This window comes from Hemiscyllium ocellatum, chromosome 30 (assembly GCF_020745735.1).
Source record: "Hemiscyllium ocellatum isolate sHemOce1 chromosome 30, sHemOce1.pat.X.cur, whole genome shotgun sequence".
NCBI classification, from domain to species: domain Eukaryota; kingdom Metazoa; phylum Chordata; class Chondrichthyes; order Orectolobiformes; family Hemiscylliidae; genus Hemiscyllium; species Hemiscyllium ocellatum.
Window position 1 is genome coordinate 26813700 of NC_083430.1, and position 17367 is coordinate 26831066.

The following is a 17367-nucleotide window of genomic DNA, read 5'->3' on the forward strand; positions in this document are numbered from 1 at the left end:
CAAATAACTTCCCTGGATGTATTTCCAGGAATATCCTCCCTCAGCACAGCTGTAATGCTATCCCTTATCAAAAACCCCACTACCCCTCCTCCCTTGTCTCCCTTTCGGTCCTTCCTGTAGCATTTATATCCTGGAACATTAAGCTGCCAGTCCTGTCCAGCCTTGAGCCATGTTTCTGTAATTGCTATGATATCCCAATCCCATGTTCCTAACCAAGCCCTGAGTTCATCTGCCTTCCCTGTTAGGCCCCTTGAATTGGACTGTGGAAAGAATGTGGAGCATTTGGCTGAAACCCATGCAGTTATGGAGTACTGAGGCAGCAGTGCTAACCACTGAGCCATCATGCCATCCAAATTGTACTCAAGATTCCAGAGACTCAATTGTTTATGGAAATGGAGAGCAAACTGGTTCTAGCAGTGATCCTTGTTTTCACCTTGGGACTTCTGAGTAACTATAGTTCACTACAGTAATTGTGTGGATTTAAGAATAGTGTAAATAGATAAGGTTATCTTCTGCTACTTTTATAGTACAGGTAGCAGCTTGATATTGCTTTAAAATTATATGCAAACTAACAGTGCCAGCCATCATTACTATGTACTTGGGGGAGAAAAAAGGTCTCACCCATGTACAAACAGAGCAGCACCCTCAGTAACAGTCATAGCTTACTGTGCTATAATGACTGATTCTATCGAAGCTCACCAAATCCATGCTGGCATTGTGTATGAGCAATCTGAATCAGTGCTATTCCCTGTCTATTCTCTATCAAATATCCCCTGAACCTCATCTGTTTGAAGAAAAACATAGCTTGTCCAAATTAACCTCGTTGCTAAAATTACACATCCTTGGAACCATTGTGATAAATTTCATCAACACCTTCTCAAGGTGCCCTCATTATTTTAGAAATGTGATGATCAAAATTACATGTGATTCTCTAGTTGCCACCTAATCAAAGCTTTAAAGATTCTGTATAACGTCCCAGCATTTGCAATCCATTTACAAACTCCAAGATTCCAAATGTTTTGCGAAATACTCCTATATCCTCCCAACTTAAAGTCTATACATAACCCTCATTTTACATTTTTAACATTTAAGCATGCTTTGTCTATAATAAAATATAAAAGAAGTCCACATAGAATCTAAAGATTCGGTATTAAAGATAACTTCATTTCTGATTATACAGCAGTTAGTATGAAACTTGAGGGATGTATCAATGTAGCAGTTACTAAGATCTTAAATTAGGCTATGGTGTTCCGTGTCAATGCATTGCTGCATCTTTCCCAACACAAATGCAAACCACACTTTTCAAAGTAGCATTAAGTAGGTGGCTTCCTCCTGTCTTTTCTCTCTCCATATCCTTTTTTTAATATAAATAGTCATCCAATGCCCTGTTGCATACTTTTACTGAAAATGCCTAAACCAAACTTCAAACAGTATTACAGACCTCAACCGCTGATGAAATGTTTTTTTCTCTCACTCCACATTCTTTTGCAAATCACCTCTAAACCGGTTTCCTTTTGTTCTTGATCATTTTGAGCAGGAAGTTTCTATATCCAGGCCCCTGATATCTTTGAAAACCTCTACCAGATCTCTTCCTAGGCTTTTCTCAAAGGAGAGCAATCCTAATCTTTCCTGTCTATCCCTGTCCTTAATCAATCTTGGAAATTTGCAAGTAAATCTCTTCTGCATTCTACTTCTAGTTCTTAGGTGGAATCCTTTTATTGATCTTAATGTAAGTTTCATAATGTAATATGCAGATATAAAATTTGAATACTTGCAAAAAGCAGAATTCTTCAAAACAGCAATTAGGAAAGTGTATAGAATGAACTTTATCACAAGGAGAATTGAATAAAGAGCAGGAAGGTTATGCTTCAATTATATAGGGTATTGGTGAAACTACACTGGGAGCACTATGTACAATATTCAGTTTGAAGATAGATGTAAATATGTTAACTTACTACAATATAACGACTTTTACATAAGGCATTTACATCGCTCTTCCTTCTGTATTCAATTCTCCTTGTGATAAGGATCATTCAGTCAACTTTTCTAATGAGTCGGTTATCTTATGAGGAAAGGTTTGACGGGCAAGGTTTGTATCTGCTGGATTTTAAAGAATAATTAAATGATTGAAACACAAGATCCTAAAGGGTCTGGACAGGTAGATATAGAGAGGACTTTTCTTATGGGAGAGCTTGGAACTAGGGGTCACTATCTATAAATAAGGAATTGACTATTTAAATCTAGATTTATTTCTTGGAAAGTTGAGTCTTTGAGACTCTTCCTCAAAGGTGGTGAACTCAGTCCTTTAAGGAGCCGTGGTTTAAGGTGGAGCCCTCTGCCTTAAAACATTCTCAAGGAAGAGGGTGAAAGGTTATTCTGGACAGGCAGGAATGCACGCTTAAGTTAGAAACAGTTCAGCCGTGATCTCACTAAATGGTGAAGCATGCTCGAAGGATTGAATGGCCCAGTCCTACTCCTTGTATGGTTTAACAGATAAAGAAATAGCTCAAAATAACGCACTCGAGGTTTCTCAGCTTCACTTCGGTAGCACCATTATTGCTTTATGCTTTTAAGAACATGTAAAAGAGCCTTAAAAGTCTTAAACAAAAACAATTTGTTGGAAAAGCTCCACAGGTGTGGCAGCATCTGTGGAGAGAAATCAGTTAATGTTTAAGGTCAAGTGATCCTTCCTCAGAATTTAGCCTTCGGACTGCAGTAAGCTACCAGAATTCCTGCAAGAGGGAAAGAAACAGACATCGCCACTTGATTGACAATTTTGATTGAGCGTATTTTTTTCCAATCACCCATTCAAATTTAGAAGTTACATCAATATTACAATTGTAAAATCTAAACCATCGGATGCAATACAAGTCTTAAGCATTTTCATTGTAGAAATTTAACAGCATAACTGATCAGGCTGTCCTATCTCTGCTATATATTATGTTCTGCATAAGGCTTGAATCTGCTGCATGATTTTGGTTTCAATTTCTTAGTAATATGATTGATCAGAAATGTTGACTAGTGTCATCTTGAATTATCATGTTGAGACACAAAAACCACCTTTGGCACAATATGGCAGTATATTCCAGCCTAAGTGCAAGTGTGCACAAGTAGCCAAACTACTGAAACATTCTTGTTTGATAGATGGTTAAGATACACTTTTTTCCACTTGAGTTGATGCATCTTAATTTAACTTTTATTGCTGTTCTCTTCAGTGAAAATGGATGTTTATTCTGGGATGTTCTGAATAAAATTACTTTGAGAAGTTTCTTCAAATCACTTTTTTTTATTTCTTTAAAAACACTTGTGCATTGAGGAAAAGGAACATAGAAAATTATAAATAGAGTTAACTTCAGTATATTGGTTCAGTGTAAGAAAATAAACCACTCTGCCTCTGTAAATACTTGAGCATAACTCTCAGCACCAAGACAATTGCCTTAACTGACTATAACTTTTTTAAAACAACAGGAATGGCTGATATTGTCCTGGGAAAAAAAAAGTCTGAGCCCCAGAATTACTGAATTATCAGTTCACCAAATGGTGAGAATCAGTTTTAGTGTCAAATTGTGGATGTTTCCAAGTATTCACTTGAATATTGTTTAACTTTTGCTCTTCACCCTTTAGATTATTTAACTGTGAAGGGCTTACACCTCATTTCCAGCAAATATTGGTGGTTAGTGACCTAAAGTATAAATTCCAATCAATCAGGTAATTCAACAAAGACCAAAGACTGAATCTGGGATTTAGCTATTCATTGTGTGTCATTCAAGAAGCTTGGAACCTTTTCCTACAAAATAGGGAAGTGTTTCTTAGTCTAAACTTGCCAAAGAGATAATCAACCAGGATTAAGGGAGGGTCTAGCCATTGACCTTCTGTACACTGTTCATTATTTCTTTATTATACTTTCAGAATTTGACAAATAGAGAATTAATAATGTGCATTTTAAAAGTTAATTTGCTTTCCTTCTTATGCATTATGCTTTGGATCAAGAGGATAAACAAGCAATTTCAGGCTTCTAAAAGTGCCCATCTCCAATAGATAACTGAGGGGAAAAGCAACCTGCTTGATTCTGATTTTTATCTTCTAATGCAGCCAAGTATCAGATCGGAACATCCTGTGACTCCTGAGCCACTTGCGCATACATTTTTGTATAATCTTCACAAAGGTAGTTTTTAAAAATAAAGTTTACAGAATTATTTTTAAGCACATTAGACATGGGTGATTAACAATTTTCGGCTTTCACTTTCTACTTGAGGATAAAACCCAACTCTTGTCACTGGTCTGTCTTATTGGGTCCTCGATGTGTTTTTCACTTTGTTAGCTGCCAACTTGTTCCTACAGATCCAAAATAAACTTAGCAAAGTTCATTCGTTAGAAAACTTTTCTAGATGTGAGCTGACAAATAATAAGCGGAGAAAACAAACCACACTTTGAGTAGCATGCAGAGTGGAAACATCAGCTTCACTAACATACAACACTGATGTCCAGGTATAAAAGACTGTAACCAGCAGCAAGTGGAAGTGGTGTAACTGGTGATCATCTTCTCGTGGATGCCAGTTTTAAACTATTCCTAAAACACTACGATTAGCTTTGGTGCACTTGTTTCAAATGAAGTTTTAAAATGTACAAAATTCTTCCATGACAGCTGACAAAAGTAGGCTGAAACTATCCCTGAAAGGCTGCATGATCTTCTGTTTAATTCTTAGATTGTGCAGAGTTATAGGATTTCCAATTAGTCAGGGTCTCATTCTCAACTACTGTGGAGTGATCTCTGCTACAAAGTGAGATGACAAAGAGGGCAAGTGTGGGATTCTGCAGGCCTTCATGCTTAGATATTCAAAGTTTTTAGCTATACACTTTCTCTCTAAACTGATATAATCACTCAAAGATGCCTTGCATGAGATTAAACAGCAGCTAGAGCCATTTCACCATATTCCAATAAGGTATCTTAAAAGGACAAATGTAGATTGAAGGGACAATGAAAAGCTCCAAAAAACTTAAATTCAAGTAAAAATCATGGACTGTCAAATGCATCTTAATGTATTTCTAGTGGTTTCCTCCCACTGGTTACATTTGTATTATATTTTGTTACTTGTATTTACTGTCTGTTTGTAGTGCATTGTATTCGTGAAATTTAGTGTTATTGACAGGAATGTCAGCAGACTTGTTCTAGATTGGTTTAATTCCAGTGCAAAATTTGTGAATATAAAATTACTCCCCAATATGCTGAGTAAATCTTTATTATCTTGAGAGGACCAGTCTATTAGTCTTTGCAACCTTATTTTAAAATCTATTTATAGAATTGGGCTGTGCAGCAAGCTAAAACATGCATCTCTGGAACTTGGGTTCATATTAATGCACACAAGTTTTGGCCAGTTCCAATTTAGTGCTCAGTGGACATAACTGATCGCCAACCTATTTGACAGTTTCACAGTATGATTAGTTTAAGAAATACAACCTGTAGAAATACAGTGCAGGAAGCTTTAGTAGTGCATCATTATTTATGACATTTGCCCAATGTTTTATGCTGACATGGGATGGTTCCAGAATTATCTGGAAAATTCTCAATTTACTGGCACTGATCTAGAGTATAAAAAAAAGTGGGTATGGAAAAGGAAAATAAGAAGCTTCAAATCCAAATGAAGGCTAAGCAAAGCTTTTAAAACAAAGCACTAATTCAGTTTGGAGGAACATCAAAAAAATGCTCAATCTTTAATGCCCCTTTCAAAAAATACAAAATTAAGCTTTTTGTTAATCTACATCCAGGTCCAAAATAATTAGTGGGAATTACAGCCAGTGTTCACTGGTGTGCAATTCTTTTGCTAGACAGCTGAAGAATATTCAAAGAACAGCAAGTTTCAAAATACCCCAGCTCTTTTTTATTCATTTAACTGCGCTAAATCTGATTATCTATATTCTACTTGTTTCCTTGTTGCCATTTTCATCCCTTTTATAGGTTGAGCAAGAGTGGCTTACAATATCAGTACAAAGATGTGCAGCCATCACAATGCTTTAAGGTTCTTATAACATTAAAAAAAAATTTACAAGAGATTCTCTTTTACTGCCTCAATCAGGACTTCTATTCTCTCCCCCCTCCCTGCCCATAAATTCATAACTTTCAAAATCCAGACTTTGGAATGTGACCATGATAACATTTTAGATTGTGTAACTACACAAACTTTCTGCACTTGTCAAAATGAAATTCCGAGGAATAGCAAAGAATGAGACATCAAAGAACATAATCAGGTTGAGAACTATTGATATGTTTTGGTGCCAACTTCGGCATATGCATGAAAAGAACTCTGGCAAGTTAACAGATCGGCAAATTCAAATAATTAAGTCCAGGCACTAAACTGAAAAGTTCAGCTTTTGGACAGTTGGGATTTCTCATCTCTTGAATGATGTCCTTTGAAGTGGTTGCTCGTCATTTTCTTTCATATGTTATAAAAAACAAACAGGAGTTTGGCAGTGGTGAACATTTCCATTTTACATTAAAAAGTTATCAATATATTGCATAAACAAGTAAAAAATAAAACTTGAACATGAAATCTGTTTTCTTCATGTGGAATAGTTTTGACCTGTTCGATAATTTTTCTGGTCAATCTTTCCCTGTCCATTTGTAGTTCATTAGCTACTTATTGTAAAATATATGTTGACCGTTTCCAACCTCCAAGGCATAGTCAGTGGAAGATACTCAAATGTTTATGTATGGCTGCTTCTGGTCCAGAAGGCTGGCAGGTTGAGGTGACTAAACTACCACACAGCTAAGCGAAGTACATTGTGCGTAAGGTGTCTTGGTGAACCTGGACGGCTTTAGCAAGTGCCTGGGGATCCCGTCCATTACTCTGACCAGAGATATGGCTGCCTTCTCCACTGTAAAAAAAAACATAGTGTAAAAAAAATTGTAATTGCCGACTAACAACAGGTTGCCAGTTAGGATTAATAACAGTTAAAGCAGGTTGAATTGAATGCTATTTGGGGCCAGGGTACTTTAATTTTTTTTAAAAGCACTTATATGCTATATCTGGAAGATGGTGATTTGAAGGAATAAAATTGAAATTAACATTTTTTTTAACCATCTCAAATACCCCTGGAAAAATCTTCCATATTCTGCAGTGCATTCTTGAAATTCCAATTGATTTTGGGCTCAATTTGCCACAATAATTCGAGAGCTGTTGATTGCTCAGCTTATTCCATCATCATTTTTGATGCCCTCATTCCCAGAGAACAATCATTGTTATTATCCTGGAAACAGATCCCCTCTTTTTAATCAGTCAGAAGGATATAAACTCTAGGAACAGATGCTCAATGAGCTGAGCCAATTGTGACCAGACATAATTATCATACAAAGTCACTGATTGCTCTCTAGGGCAGAAATATAGGCCCAAACTGGATTTAAGTGGAAAGCAACATTTAGAGCATCACAGGTCGCAGGCAGTGACCATATCCCAGAATGGGAGAATTTAGCCACCTACCCATGACATTTAAAGGCATTGTCATTGCTGAAACAGCCCATATCCTGGTGGCTACCACTAACAGAAACCTAACTGGTCCACCAGCCATATAAATATTGTGGCTACAAGAGTAGTGTATCTGCACCACAGACTGCAATAGTTCCAGATAATAGTTCACTACCAGCTTCCCAACTTCGAGGACAATTATAGATGGGCAGTAAATACTGGAATAGCAAAATAAATGCCCACTTCCCATGCAAAAGAGTTTAAAAGAAGCCTTTAAAAATAGTTTAGTTGAATGTTCCTCTATTAGTCTCAAGATACTATCACTACAGATGTGATTTTCATATATTCTTTGGTCACTTTAAAAATTTAAGGAAGAATTCTATCTATATTTTACACATGCAATACATATTAGTATCATTCTGGAAGTTGCTCTACAATCCATAACTACAGGAATACTCTGGAATAATAAACTCTTACAATAATTAATATTACTTCCCTTATTGTATTCTACATAGAACCCTCTCCATTACAACATGACAATCCACAGTAAGCGCCATTTACACTAGTGTTGGTAGCCAACTTCCCTTCTATGCCCTGTTACTAGCTTTACATTGTAAAAACTTCCACCACCTTCAGCCCTGTAGCAAACTTCTTAAAACTGTCTTCAGCATTGGCCTCAATGAAAATGGACTTTTCATCCATCTGCCCTCAAATTATAATCTAACCTCAACTTCCTATTCTTGAAGTTCTTAAATATGTTATCACTTTTCATGCAATAGGTGTGACTTAATCCAATTAAGTTTACTGTTAGTCCCAGACACTCAATCAGTCTCAACAAAAGTCATGAATAATGTCCTTTTCGATTGTGTCACAGTAATTTGGCTTATCCGAAGAGGTGACAGACTTTTTCCCCTTGTTAAATGTACTCAATGCACTTTGTATGTTGATTTTCACAAATGCGAATGCCTCAGGGCTTCATAATAAATCTGTTTTCTCTTTTAAATGACTAAACAATCAAACTGGTGATGTAGCAGAAGACCAATATCAATGTTTCAATAGACAATGAAAGCATGTTCACATGAAAGTTCAACTGATTGGTAAATTCAATTGACATTTTTACTGTAAACTATGGATGACTATATGCAGAGGAACCTCTATTATCCGAATATTGGATTATCCGAAGATGATCTCAAGGTCCCAATTGAAACATTACATCAAAGAGGTGTTTCAACTCTGTTCGCGTCATTTGTTTACAATGATTAAAAACGAACATGCCTTCAGAAATGCTGCCGAGAACAGACCTAGACATCGATGGGAGCCCAGGCACCGTCTACAAATGACTTCACCATCAGTGTGCTCTCTCTCTCCCCACACTTCCCCTGGAGTTCTACACAAGGGTGTATCCTAAACTGCCCCATTCCTCAGATAATCTCTCCAACATTGTCAAAAAGTTGTGAAAAGTGTGTGTGTGGCATGCACACGCAGTATTTTGAGACTGGCTCACCCCCACACCTCTTTCCCCCCCCCCCCCCCAACTCAAAAAGCAGCAGCAGTCTTATTATTATTGTCCAGTCCAGCTGCCCCGGCGGTAGTGTGGGCTGGATGGAGTGCTGTCGGTTGAGGGGGAGAGCAGGGCATGGTGTTGGATGGGGGTGCGGTGTTGGGACGGCAGACTGGGGGGAGCAGGGGTGGACAGGATTGGGGCATGGATGGGGGGGGGGGGGGGGGGGGGGGGGGGGGGCGGTGCACAAGGGTGAGGGGATGGAGTCTCGCATGCAGAGTGCTGCTCCGAGTCTCCTGAACGGGGAGCGGACTTACCAAGTGCTTGCTGTGTCAATCCCTTTGAACTGACTAGGGCAGGAGGTGGGAGGCTTCAGCAATGCTGCAGGTCCCTTACACACAAAAGGCGTTCTGCTCAGAAACAAGCCCTGAGACAGAGAGAGGAAAAAGGAAACCAGAAAATTCTGAGCCCCAGAGGAGAGGCACTGATTCAATTAACCAAATAATCAATTATCCAAACAAAATAGTGTCCACCCATTGCATCTGCATAACTGAGGATCCTCTGCAGATGTTAGAAGAATGCAGTTGTGTTTGTGTGATGATTTGGAGTGAGGAAGGCTGAGTCATCGTTTACTGAATGAAGGAGAGTACAAATTCCCAAGACAGACTGACAAACAATTTCTGTGGAAACTGTCACACCCAATGCACAAATTCTCTCGTATTCAAGTTTAAAATAATTTGCATTAACAATTATGATAATAGACAAGAAAATGAAATTAATAGAAAATGTCAAACGTGCTCTGAGGTACAGTAATCGATGCTTTAGTTCATGCACTTGCCTGAAAACCCGCAACTAATATTTGTACTACACATGCTAGGCCATAACCTTCTCCAACCAGGGAGAATCTAACCGCCTTCCCTTGACATTCATAGCATTACCATTGCCGATTCCCCCACTATCAGCGTCCTGAAGGTTACAGTTATCCAGAGACTAAACTGAGGCTATAAGTTCTGCAGCTCACAACTCGCCTCATCAAAGCCTACCCACCACCTACACAGCACAAGTCAGAATTGTGATCAAACAAACTCCACTTGCTGGAGCTCCAACAACACAAAATTCAATATATCCAGGAAAAAGCAGCCAACTTGATTGGCACACCATCTTCAGCATTCATTTCCTCTATCACTGATGCACAGTGGCAGCAGTCTATTACCATCCATGAGATGCAAGTCAGCAACTTAAAGCTTCTTTGATAACACCATTCAACATCACAGTAAAGGATAAGAGCAGCAGATGGATGGAAGTAGCACCACCTTAAAGTTCCCCTCTATGCCACACACCATCTGGATATGGAACTAGAATTACCATTCCATCATCATTGATTAGATTAGATTACTTACAGTGTGGAAACAGGCCCTTCGGCCCAACAAGTCCACACTGACCCGCCGAAGCGCAACCCACCCATACCCCTACATTTACCCCTTACCTAACACTACGGGCAATTTAGCATAGCCAATTCACCTGACCCGCACATCTTTGGACTGTGGGAGGAAACCGGAGCACCCGGAGGAAACACACGCAGACATGGGGAGAACGTGCAAACTCCACACAGTTAGTCGCCTGAGTCCGGAACTGAACCCGGGTCTCAGGTGCTGTGAGGCAGCAGTGCTAACCACTGGGTTAAAATCCTGAAAGTCCCTATCTTAACAGCTCTGGCTGTATATAGCTCCCACAGAATGGAGCAGTTCAAGGAGGCAACTCAGCAACAACCTCTCAAGAGCAATCTGAGATAGGTGATAAATGCTGGCCTAGTCAGTGACACCCAAATCCTATAAATAATTTTTAAAAAATAATGTATACTGAACACCACAAACCAAGTTGCTTATCTAAGTAATGTGCAGGCTCTGCACCTCCACAATAAAAGGTAATAATAGTTAGTCTAAAAACAGTCTTTCTTCACCACTTCCTTACACTATCCAATGCAAAAGCCCAAAGTTATTTATAAGCCAGCAAATTAACTTTATGTAAATATTCAGACAATTTTCTTACCTATCATGTTCCTTGTCCACCAAGTGATATCTTGCCCTGAATGCCACCAATCTGGCATAATAGGCTGGTGCTGGAATAGAGACAGAACGTGTGCACCGCACGTAGGTGTGACACAGCTGATAGGTCAAGATCTGAAGCTCATCTGCAGTGAATCGATTATCATCCCATAATACATAATAATGTGAAGGTCTGCTGGTGCCCTGTAGTCATAAGGGATGAAATTTAGAGAATAGTACTGAGAATGAAAACTCAACTTTACCTCTTCTCCATTACTAAATTGAACAGATATTTGTAAAGTTCAATAAGCTTAATTCCACTACTCAGCCACCTTGTCTCATACTTAAACTGACTAACATCTTTTTGTTACCTACATCCTAAGAAAATACAAACTATTTCCCAAAGTTTGGAAAGGTTAACATCCTCACTCTTCTCTTTGATCCTACAATACAAATACAATCTGCAAAACCCTAATTGCAACACCAGCGCAGGATACTAGATGAGTTGATGATGCTTCCCGACAGACAGAAAACACATCAGCATGGATAATGCTTCAAATAAGTTGTCTAGATCTATCTCGCCAATTCAGCAAGGTTAATAAGCTAGGAAAGATCCAGGACAATACTGAATCTAGATAGTGCTAACCACATAACTGGAGAGAAAACTACAATATTACTAATAATAGGAATAGTATCTTAATATTTATGAGGCTAAGTACTGCATCTGAAAACCTGTCATCACTGAAAAAGTAATTACATTACCAAAACTACATGCATCATATCTGTTAATAGAATTTGTTCGATTAGTGAACTAAGATATTAAATTTAGACTGCGATCTCCAAAATCATTGACTGTTTATCAAAATTCAGGCAGGGAGAAAGAAAACTACTTCAAAATGCAATTTCTTTTTTGATAACATTTCACATCTCTGTTCCCTTTGCAATACATTGAAACTAAACCTATTGTGCAATTGACAATTCTCTTTCTATACTATTTTCTTTATTACAATGTATTGAACCAAAATTTGTTTTTCAAACTGGGGTATGTCTAACTGTCAAACAGCATCAACAGTCTTCACATTGCATTCAATCCAAAGATTCTTCAAAGAATAAATCCTTAAATGGCATAAAGGGAGACAGAGATCTTTAAATATACTGATTATTGTGGGTGGACTAAAAAAAGGTATGAGAGAGCATGATATTGCATTGCAGCTTAAAACACTCCTGCAGTTTAAATCAACTCACTCCTTGTTGTAGTTTTTCTCATTTTATATGGCTACCAACACTATTACCCTTCCGCTTCCATTTGTTAGTCCTTCCAAACTGTAGGCGAACTTCATGATCTTCCTGCTCCTTAAACTCTTGCTTTTTGACATGGGTTTTGTTGTACAACCTCTGGTTCCAACTCCATCTTTAGATAGTCAACAAACATACATCAAGATAACTGGGTGTGGAACCGACGCTTGTCAGAAGAATCTGAGGCCTGATTATCCAGGGGTGAATCAATAAGTATGCATTTAAATTTAGCAAGCAATTTAGGCAACATTACCAGTGTCCTAGAAATTTCCCTCCTTGTTTGCTTTCTTCTTTTCTTTCATCCATCTAAAAAGCAAAGGCATCTATTTCATGCTGAGGCTATTTATTAATTTCTCTTTGTAACTGAAGTTTGTCAATTCAATTGAATCTGCCAATCTATAAAGCTCCCCATCAACAACAATTAACCTGTAACTGACCTTAAAATAAATTAGTACCAGTTCCCCAGAGGGGAGGTGCCTTAATGGGAAGAATAAGCTATCAGCTGAGCAGCTCCAGTATTATTAAATGGTAATACAGGAGCTAATGTATAGCAACCACCCTTGACTCTCTGCTACTGTAATGGTCACAAGTTACCAAACAGACCTGAATCCCAGCATGACTGCAAAGGTAGAAATCAAATTCAAATGGGTGGGTGATGTTGGTATCAACTGTTGTCCCTGCTGGTATGTTCCCACTTTTTCCAATCTGGCAAAAGAAAAAGAAAATACACTACTTTGAAGAAAATAACAAATGAACATTTTGTCATGTGTAAAAATTTCATATTGGCCCATTGCTTATTAGTTCTAAGCGCATCATAACATTTTGCACGCACTGAAACAAGATGATATGTTTAGGTGATATTAGTTCTCGTGTTTATGTTTGCTCAATGTATTAAACTGGTTTAGGGGCCTTTGGTGCCTTATTAAAGTAGCTTTGCTTCACCTGTAAGCTCAGGCAATGACTGCACATCGTATACATAACAATGACATCTGGAGACTAACAAACACACAGATCCAATAGGTGGATTGTAGAGATTAATATTTGCCTATAAATGTAATTTCTTCAATATTAAGATGGGTCCAATTTCTTTATTTCTCATCTCAATTCCAGCACAATTTTAACAGCGGGATTTATATTTCAAGTTGGTAGATGAAATCAAATCAGTAAGATTTTCTCTTTTTGAGCACATATAGAATGATTAATACAGTCAGAAATAACCACCAAATTGTCATATACTTTGCAGACTTAATTTTATCCTAAAGTTTACCCTGATTTAGTGGTAACCACAACACAAATTTCTCATCAAATAAAGTCCATAAGTTTCCCAGAAGTAACCAGTACAGGTATTCCCCATTAAATTGGACACATCTTCCTTTAATTTGGTTGGTCATGGATTAAGGTTTTTCTTTAAAAACATGTTTCCCTTGAGTAAATGCAGCACTATATGGTATAGGCATCCAAACAAGGCTGAATTTAGTTGACCTTATTCAGAGTGGCAGTAGGAGCAAAGAACATCATTGTTACGCAGCACAGAAAAGGGGAAAACTTCACTGAACTAATAATTCTGAACTCTATCCAAAAATTTATGTACATGGATAGGATCATTCTTGTCCTTCGCCTTCACAGTCAAATAATGTGCAAGCACTCTCTGTCTGAGCTTACATGTGAAACTTCAACACTGAAAGCCAGCTACGTTGATTTGATGTATTGAGAAGGAAACAATACCTTCAGCGGTGGTGGGAGCACTACGGTGATGGGGATAGAAGTCATGAAATGGAAGAGGGGGAAAAAGTGAAACAACTATAGATTCATCAATAGCACAATAGAAATCATCTCCTACCCTCTCACTCTTATCTGCACAGAAGAGCCGTGTGTGATGCCGTTTTTGGACAACAATATAGGTAATTCCAGGTTGATAGTCTTTTTCCAGTTTGATACAGGCATCACGAATAGCCAGGAGCTCGTAGTGTAGTATCTAAAAAAGGTTTCACATTGTTTATAAGTTAAAATTGTGGGGTTTTGTGATAACAGGGGAACAAAACTGTGAAGTAGAAACATCTTTGCAAAATGAGTAAGGAAAGTGCAGGGAGCAGCTACTTTTCATTATGCAGTTGTATTAAGTACAGGCTGCAATGTCCAAGTGACCACATTTGATCTACAGTTCACTAGCAATTTTCAGATCACATCTAACCCAAGCCTGCACCCCTACTCAAAGGACAATGTGCAAAGAAGGGTATTAAAGGAGAATAACTGATAGACAAACTAAACCAATTTTCACTTTTGTTTGTTTGTACAGTTCACTTTTGCTCATATTAAATCAAATTTAAATTCCAACAAAGTACATCTAATCATTAATGGACTAGCACTACTTATAGCCATTTTGGGTGTTCATTTCAGTAATCGACTGCAACTTGCCTGTGGTAACTGTCCTTCAGGAACGCCATCTCTATAGAAGATAATCCTTGTTGGCTTGAAGCGAGTAGATTTGTAAAATTGGATCAGAAGTTCTCGAACCATGTAGGAAAGGTCTTCAATTATTTCCTGACGGGGTCGCTGCACACGAACTGTGGCACAGTAACGGCTTGGATGAGCATCCATGCTGCCAACCACCTAGAATGAGAAAAACATAACTTTCAGGCAAACTAGCAATCTCACGTAAACAATTGTAACATCAAAATTCTGAATGTACCTAAGTCGTCTGAATCCAGATTTTACTGGATAACAAATTGCCATACAGTTCCTCAATGTATAACACTGACTAATTTACAAGGGCAACTCGGTTGCACGTCCTTTGGCTGTTCATCTATGTAATACAGTTCCCCAAAACCCTGTACTACGTCGTACATAGGAAGAAGGTTCCAAGCTCATTTTGATTCCAAATGCCTTTAGTGACTCTGATCTTAAAAAGTTGCAAAATTTACTTGTGTTCTTTTTTATTCTCAACATTGTAATTCCAGCTGAAAGATTTGAGTGTGCGTTTTTGTGCATTTGGTCGTGACTTACCTTCTTGTTCACGCTTTCCAGTAGTTGAACAGCTGTCTAACATATTCACCTGAATCTCCCCTTGAATAAAACACACATGTCTCTTAAGGAAATATCAAATAAAAATTTAGACACTTTTTCTTTGCCTTACAATTCCCTGTTTCCTTATTTGGATTCCCCTTACATACATCCATTAGAAACATTCATTAATAATGGTGTGAAATCATCCCAAAGCCAAATATCCATAAAATAAGTTTATGGCCAAAGGTTTATGACTTAACTTCTTTGGCTAGAATCTTCAACCATTAGCTTTTTAAGGTGTCACTGCTTATTTCAATCTTTCCCAGTACAATACCCAACTGTTACACAGGATTTAGGAAGATGAACAGCCAAAGGACATGCAACTGAGTTGCCCTTATAAATTAAAGGCAGGGTGGGTCAGTGCTAGGCAACATCAGATTTAGTCCTGGCTTAGAAAGATAACACATGAATAGCAGTGGTATTTCAGAGCAACTGCAGCGAATATGGAAAAATATGTCAAGGTATTTTATAAGTTAAGTAAGGAAATATATTAAACCATGATGGAGTTAGGCATGATGACCAAAATATGTTTTAACAAAATATAGCTTTTGATGGTTGAGAGCATGTATTGGAGGAGTGACAGGTAGGAAAGATACACAGAAAACTAAACTTAAAGAATTCAGGAGTGCAGAAGACAAAGCTAGAGGAGTACAAACAGATTGGAGACAAGACCATGCATAAATCTGAGGAGGCAACACACTAGGAAGCCACGTGGAGATCAGGAAGAACAGAAATTACAGATAAATGAGACTCGTGCACGCAGCATATTATTAATAGGTTAAATTTAATAGATTGCCAAATTTGGGATGGATGGAAAGGGGGATGTTCGGAAAAATAAATCAACTCAAGGTGACATATGCATCAGTGTTTAGTGGTGGTGGTGGAAGTGAAGCAAAATTTTAGTAGTCTTTTGTTGACAATAATGGATTGGATTGAGAGACTTCAGGCCATCGGAGACCCTAAAGTGGCCAATTATTGCCCAAAGACCCTCAATTCACCTCCACTGCCATAAAATGCTGGCCAGGGGTCAGCGGGCAACAACGGGTTGACAGTTTCCTTTAAAAAGGGAAAGAAAGCGGAAGGTGCATCATTCAAGGCTGTGTCTTGTGTACATTGGGGGCACCTCCAAAATACAGTAACCCTTTTTTACCTGCCTGCCTGACCACCTCCTGTAGGATGCTGGGTCCTGTCCTGCTTTGATAGCCTCAGGTCTGGCTAACATCGACAATTTCTGGGGGCTTCCCTGCAGGGCTGCCATTCTTACTATGATTTACACGTGACTTAATAGAATCTGAATTAGTTACGCAAGAGGGGGGTACTATTAGAGGGCAGGACTTCACATTATCAGCTGAAACTAATGATGGTCTTTCCAGCATTCAGACAAAGGAAAGTTTCTTTGTGCTTTCTTTTCAATCTATAAAGAACTGAGATCATATTACCATTGTTTTTGTGGTTTTTCAGGGCTCTTTCCAAAATTGGTAATTAGAGTATACTTTAGTTTGACAATCTAATCAAGTATGATAATATCACAAATGGTGTTGGAATGAAAAAAAGATAATTTTTTTTAAAGTTGTGGTACTTTGAGTTAAACACAATGTAGTGGATACTATTTCTTACATATTTATTGTGAGAGTAACTTGTTTTCAAGTTTAGTTCAACTCTAACACTGTGGCCAGAATTCCAAGGTTGTATACACTCTCCCTCCCTGCTGGGAGGTCCTCACTGTGATGTGAAGGGTGACATATCACTATTGCAGCACTTAAGTGGCTGTAATGCAGCTTCAAAAAGGAGTTGGCGATCATCCAGCTGTAAGAAATCACTAGAAGACGAGAAAGGTAAGAATGTACAAGACTGATATTTATGTGTAGAGAAGCCTCGAATTTTCTGATATCACATTTGAAGAGGGTTGGTTAAAGCAACGTAGGCGATCTTTGGCATAAAGAAACTAAATTGGAAAAAGGTATTGAATAAGCCTAATGGAAAGAATTGATGTTAGTTGCAA

The 17367-nt window shown here is 38.1% G+C and overlaps 1 protein-coding gene across 2 annotated transcripts in view; it reads right to left on the bottom strand.

Moving 5' to 3' along the window:
* Positions 1-3315: 3315 nt before the first annotated feature.
* The window catches only part of LOC132830136 (protein argonaute-1), a 116457-nt gene continuing 102405 nt past the window's right edge, over positions 3316-17367 (bottom strand). The window contains exons 15-19 of one of the 2 annotated variants that reach the window (XM_060847642.1): positions 14718-14912; positions 14143-14277; positions 12906-13007; positions 11011-11210; positions 3316-6873 (exon numbers count right to left, since the gene is read on the bottom strand). In XM_060847642.1, coding sequence (XP_060703625.1) covers positions 6765-6873; positions 11011-11210; positions 12906-13007; positions 14143-14277; positions 14718-14912 — 741 coding nt within the window. In that variant the 3' untranslated portion in view covers positions 3316-6764. Of the gene's footprint in view, positions 6874-11010; positions 11211-12555; positions 12609-12905; positions 13008-14142; positions 14278-14717; positions 14913-17367 lie in introns of those variants that run through there. The other variant, XM_060847643.1, reaches the window with a different exon arrangement.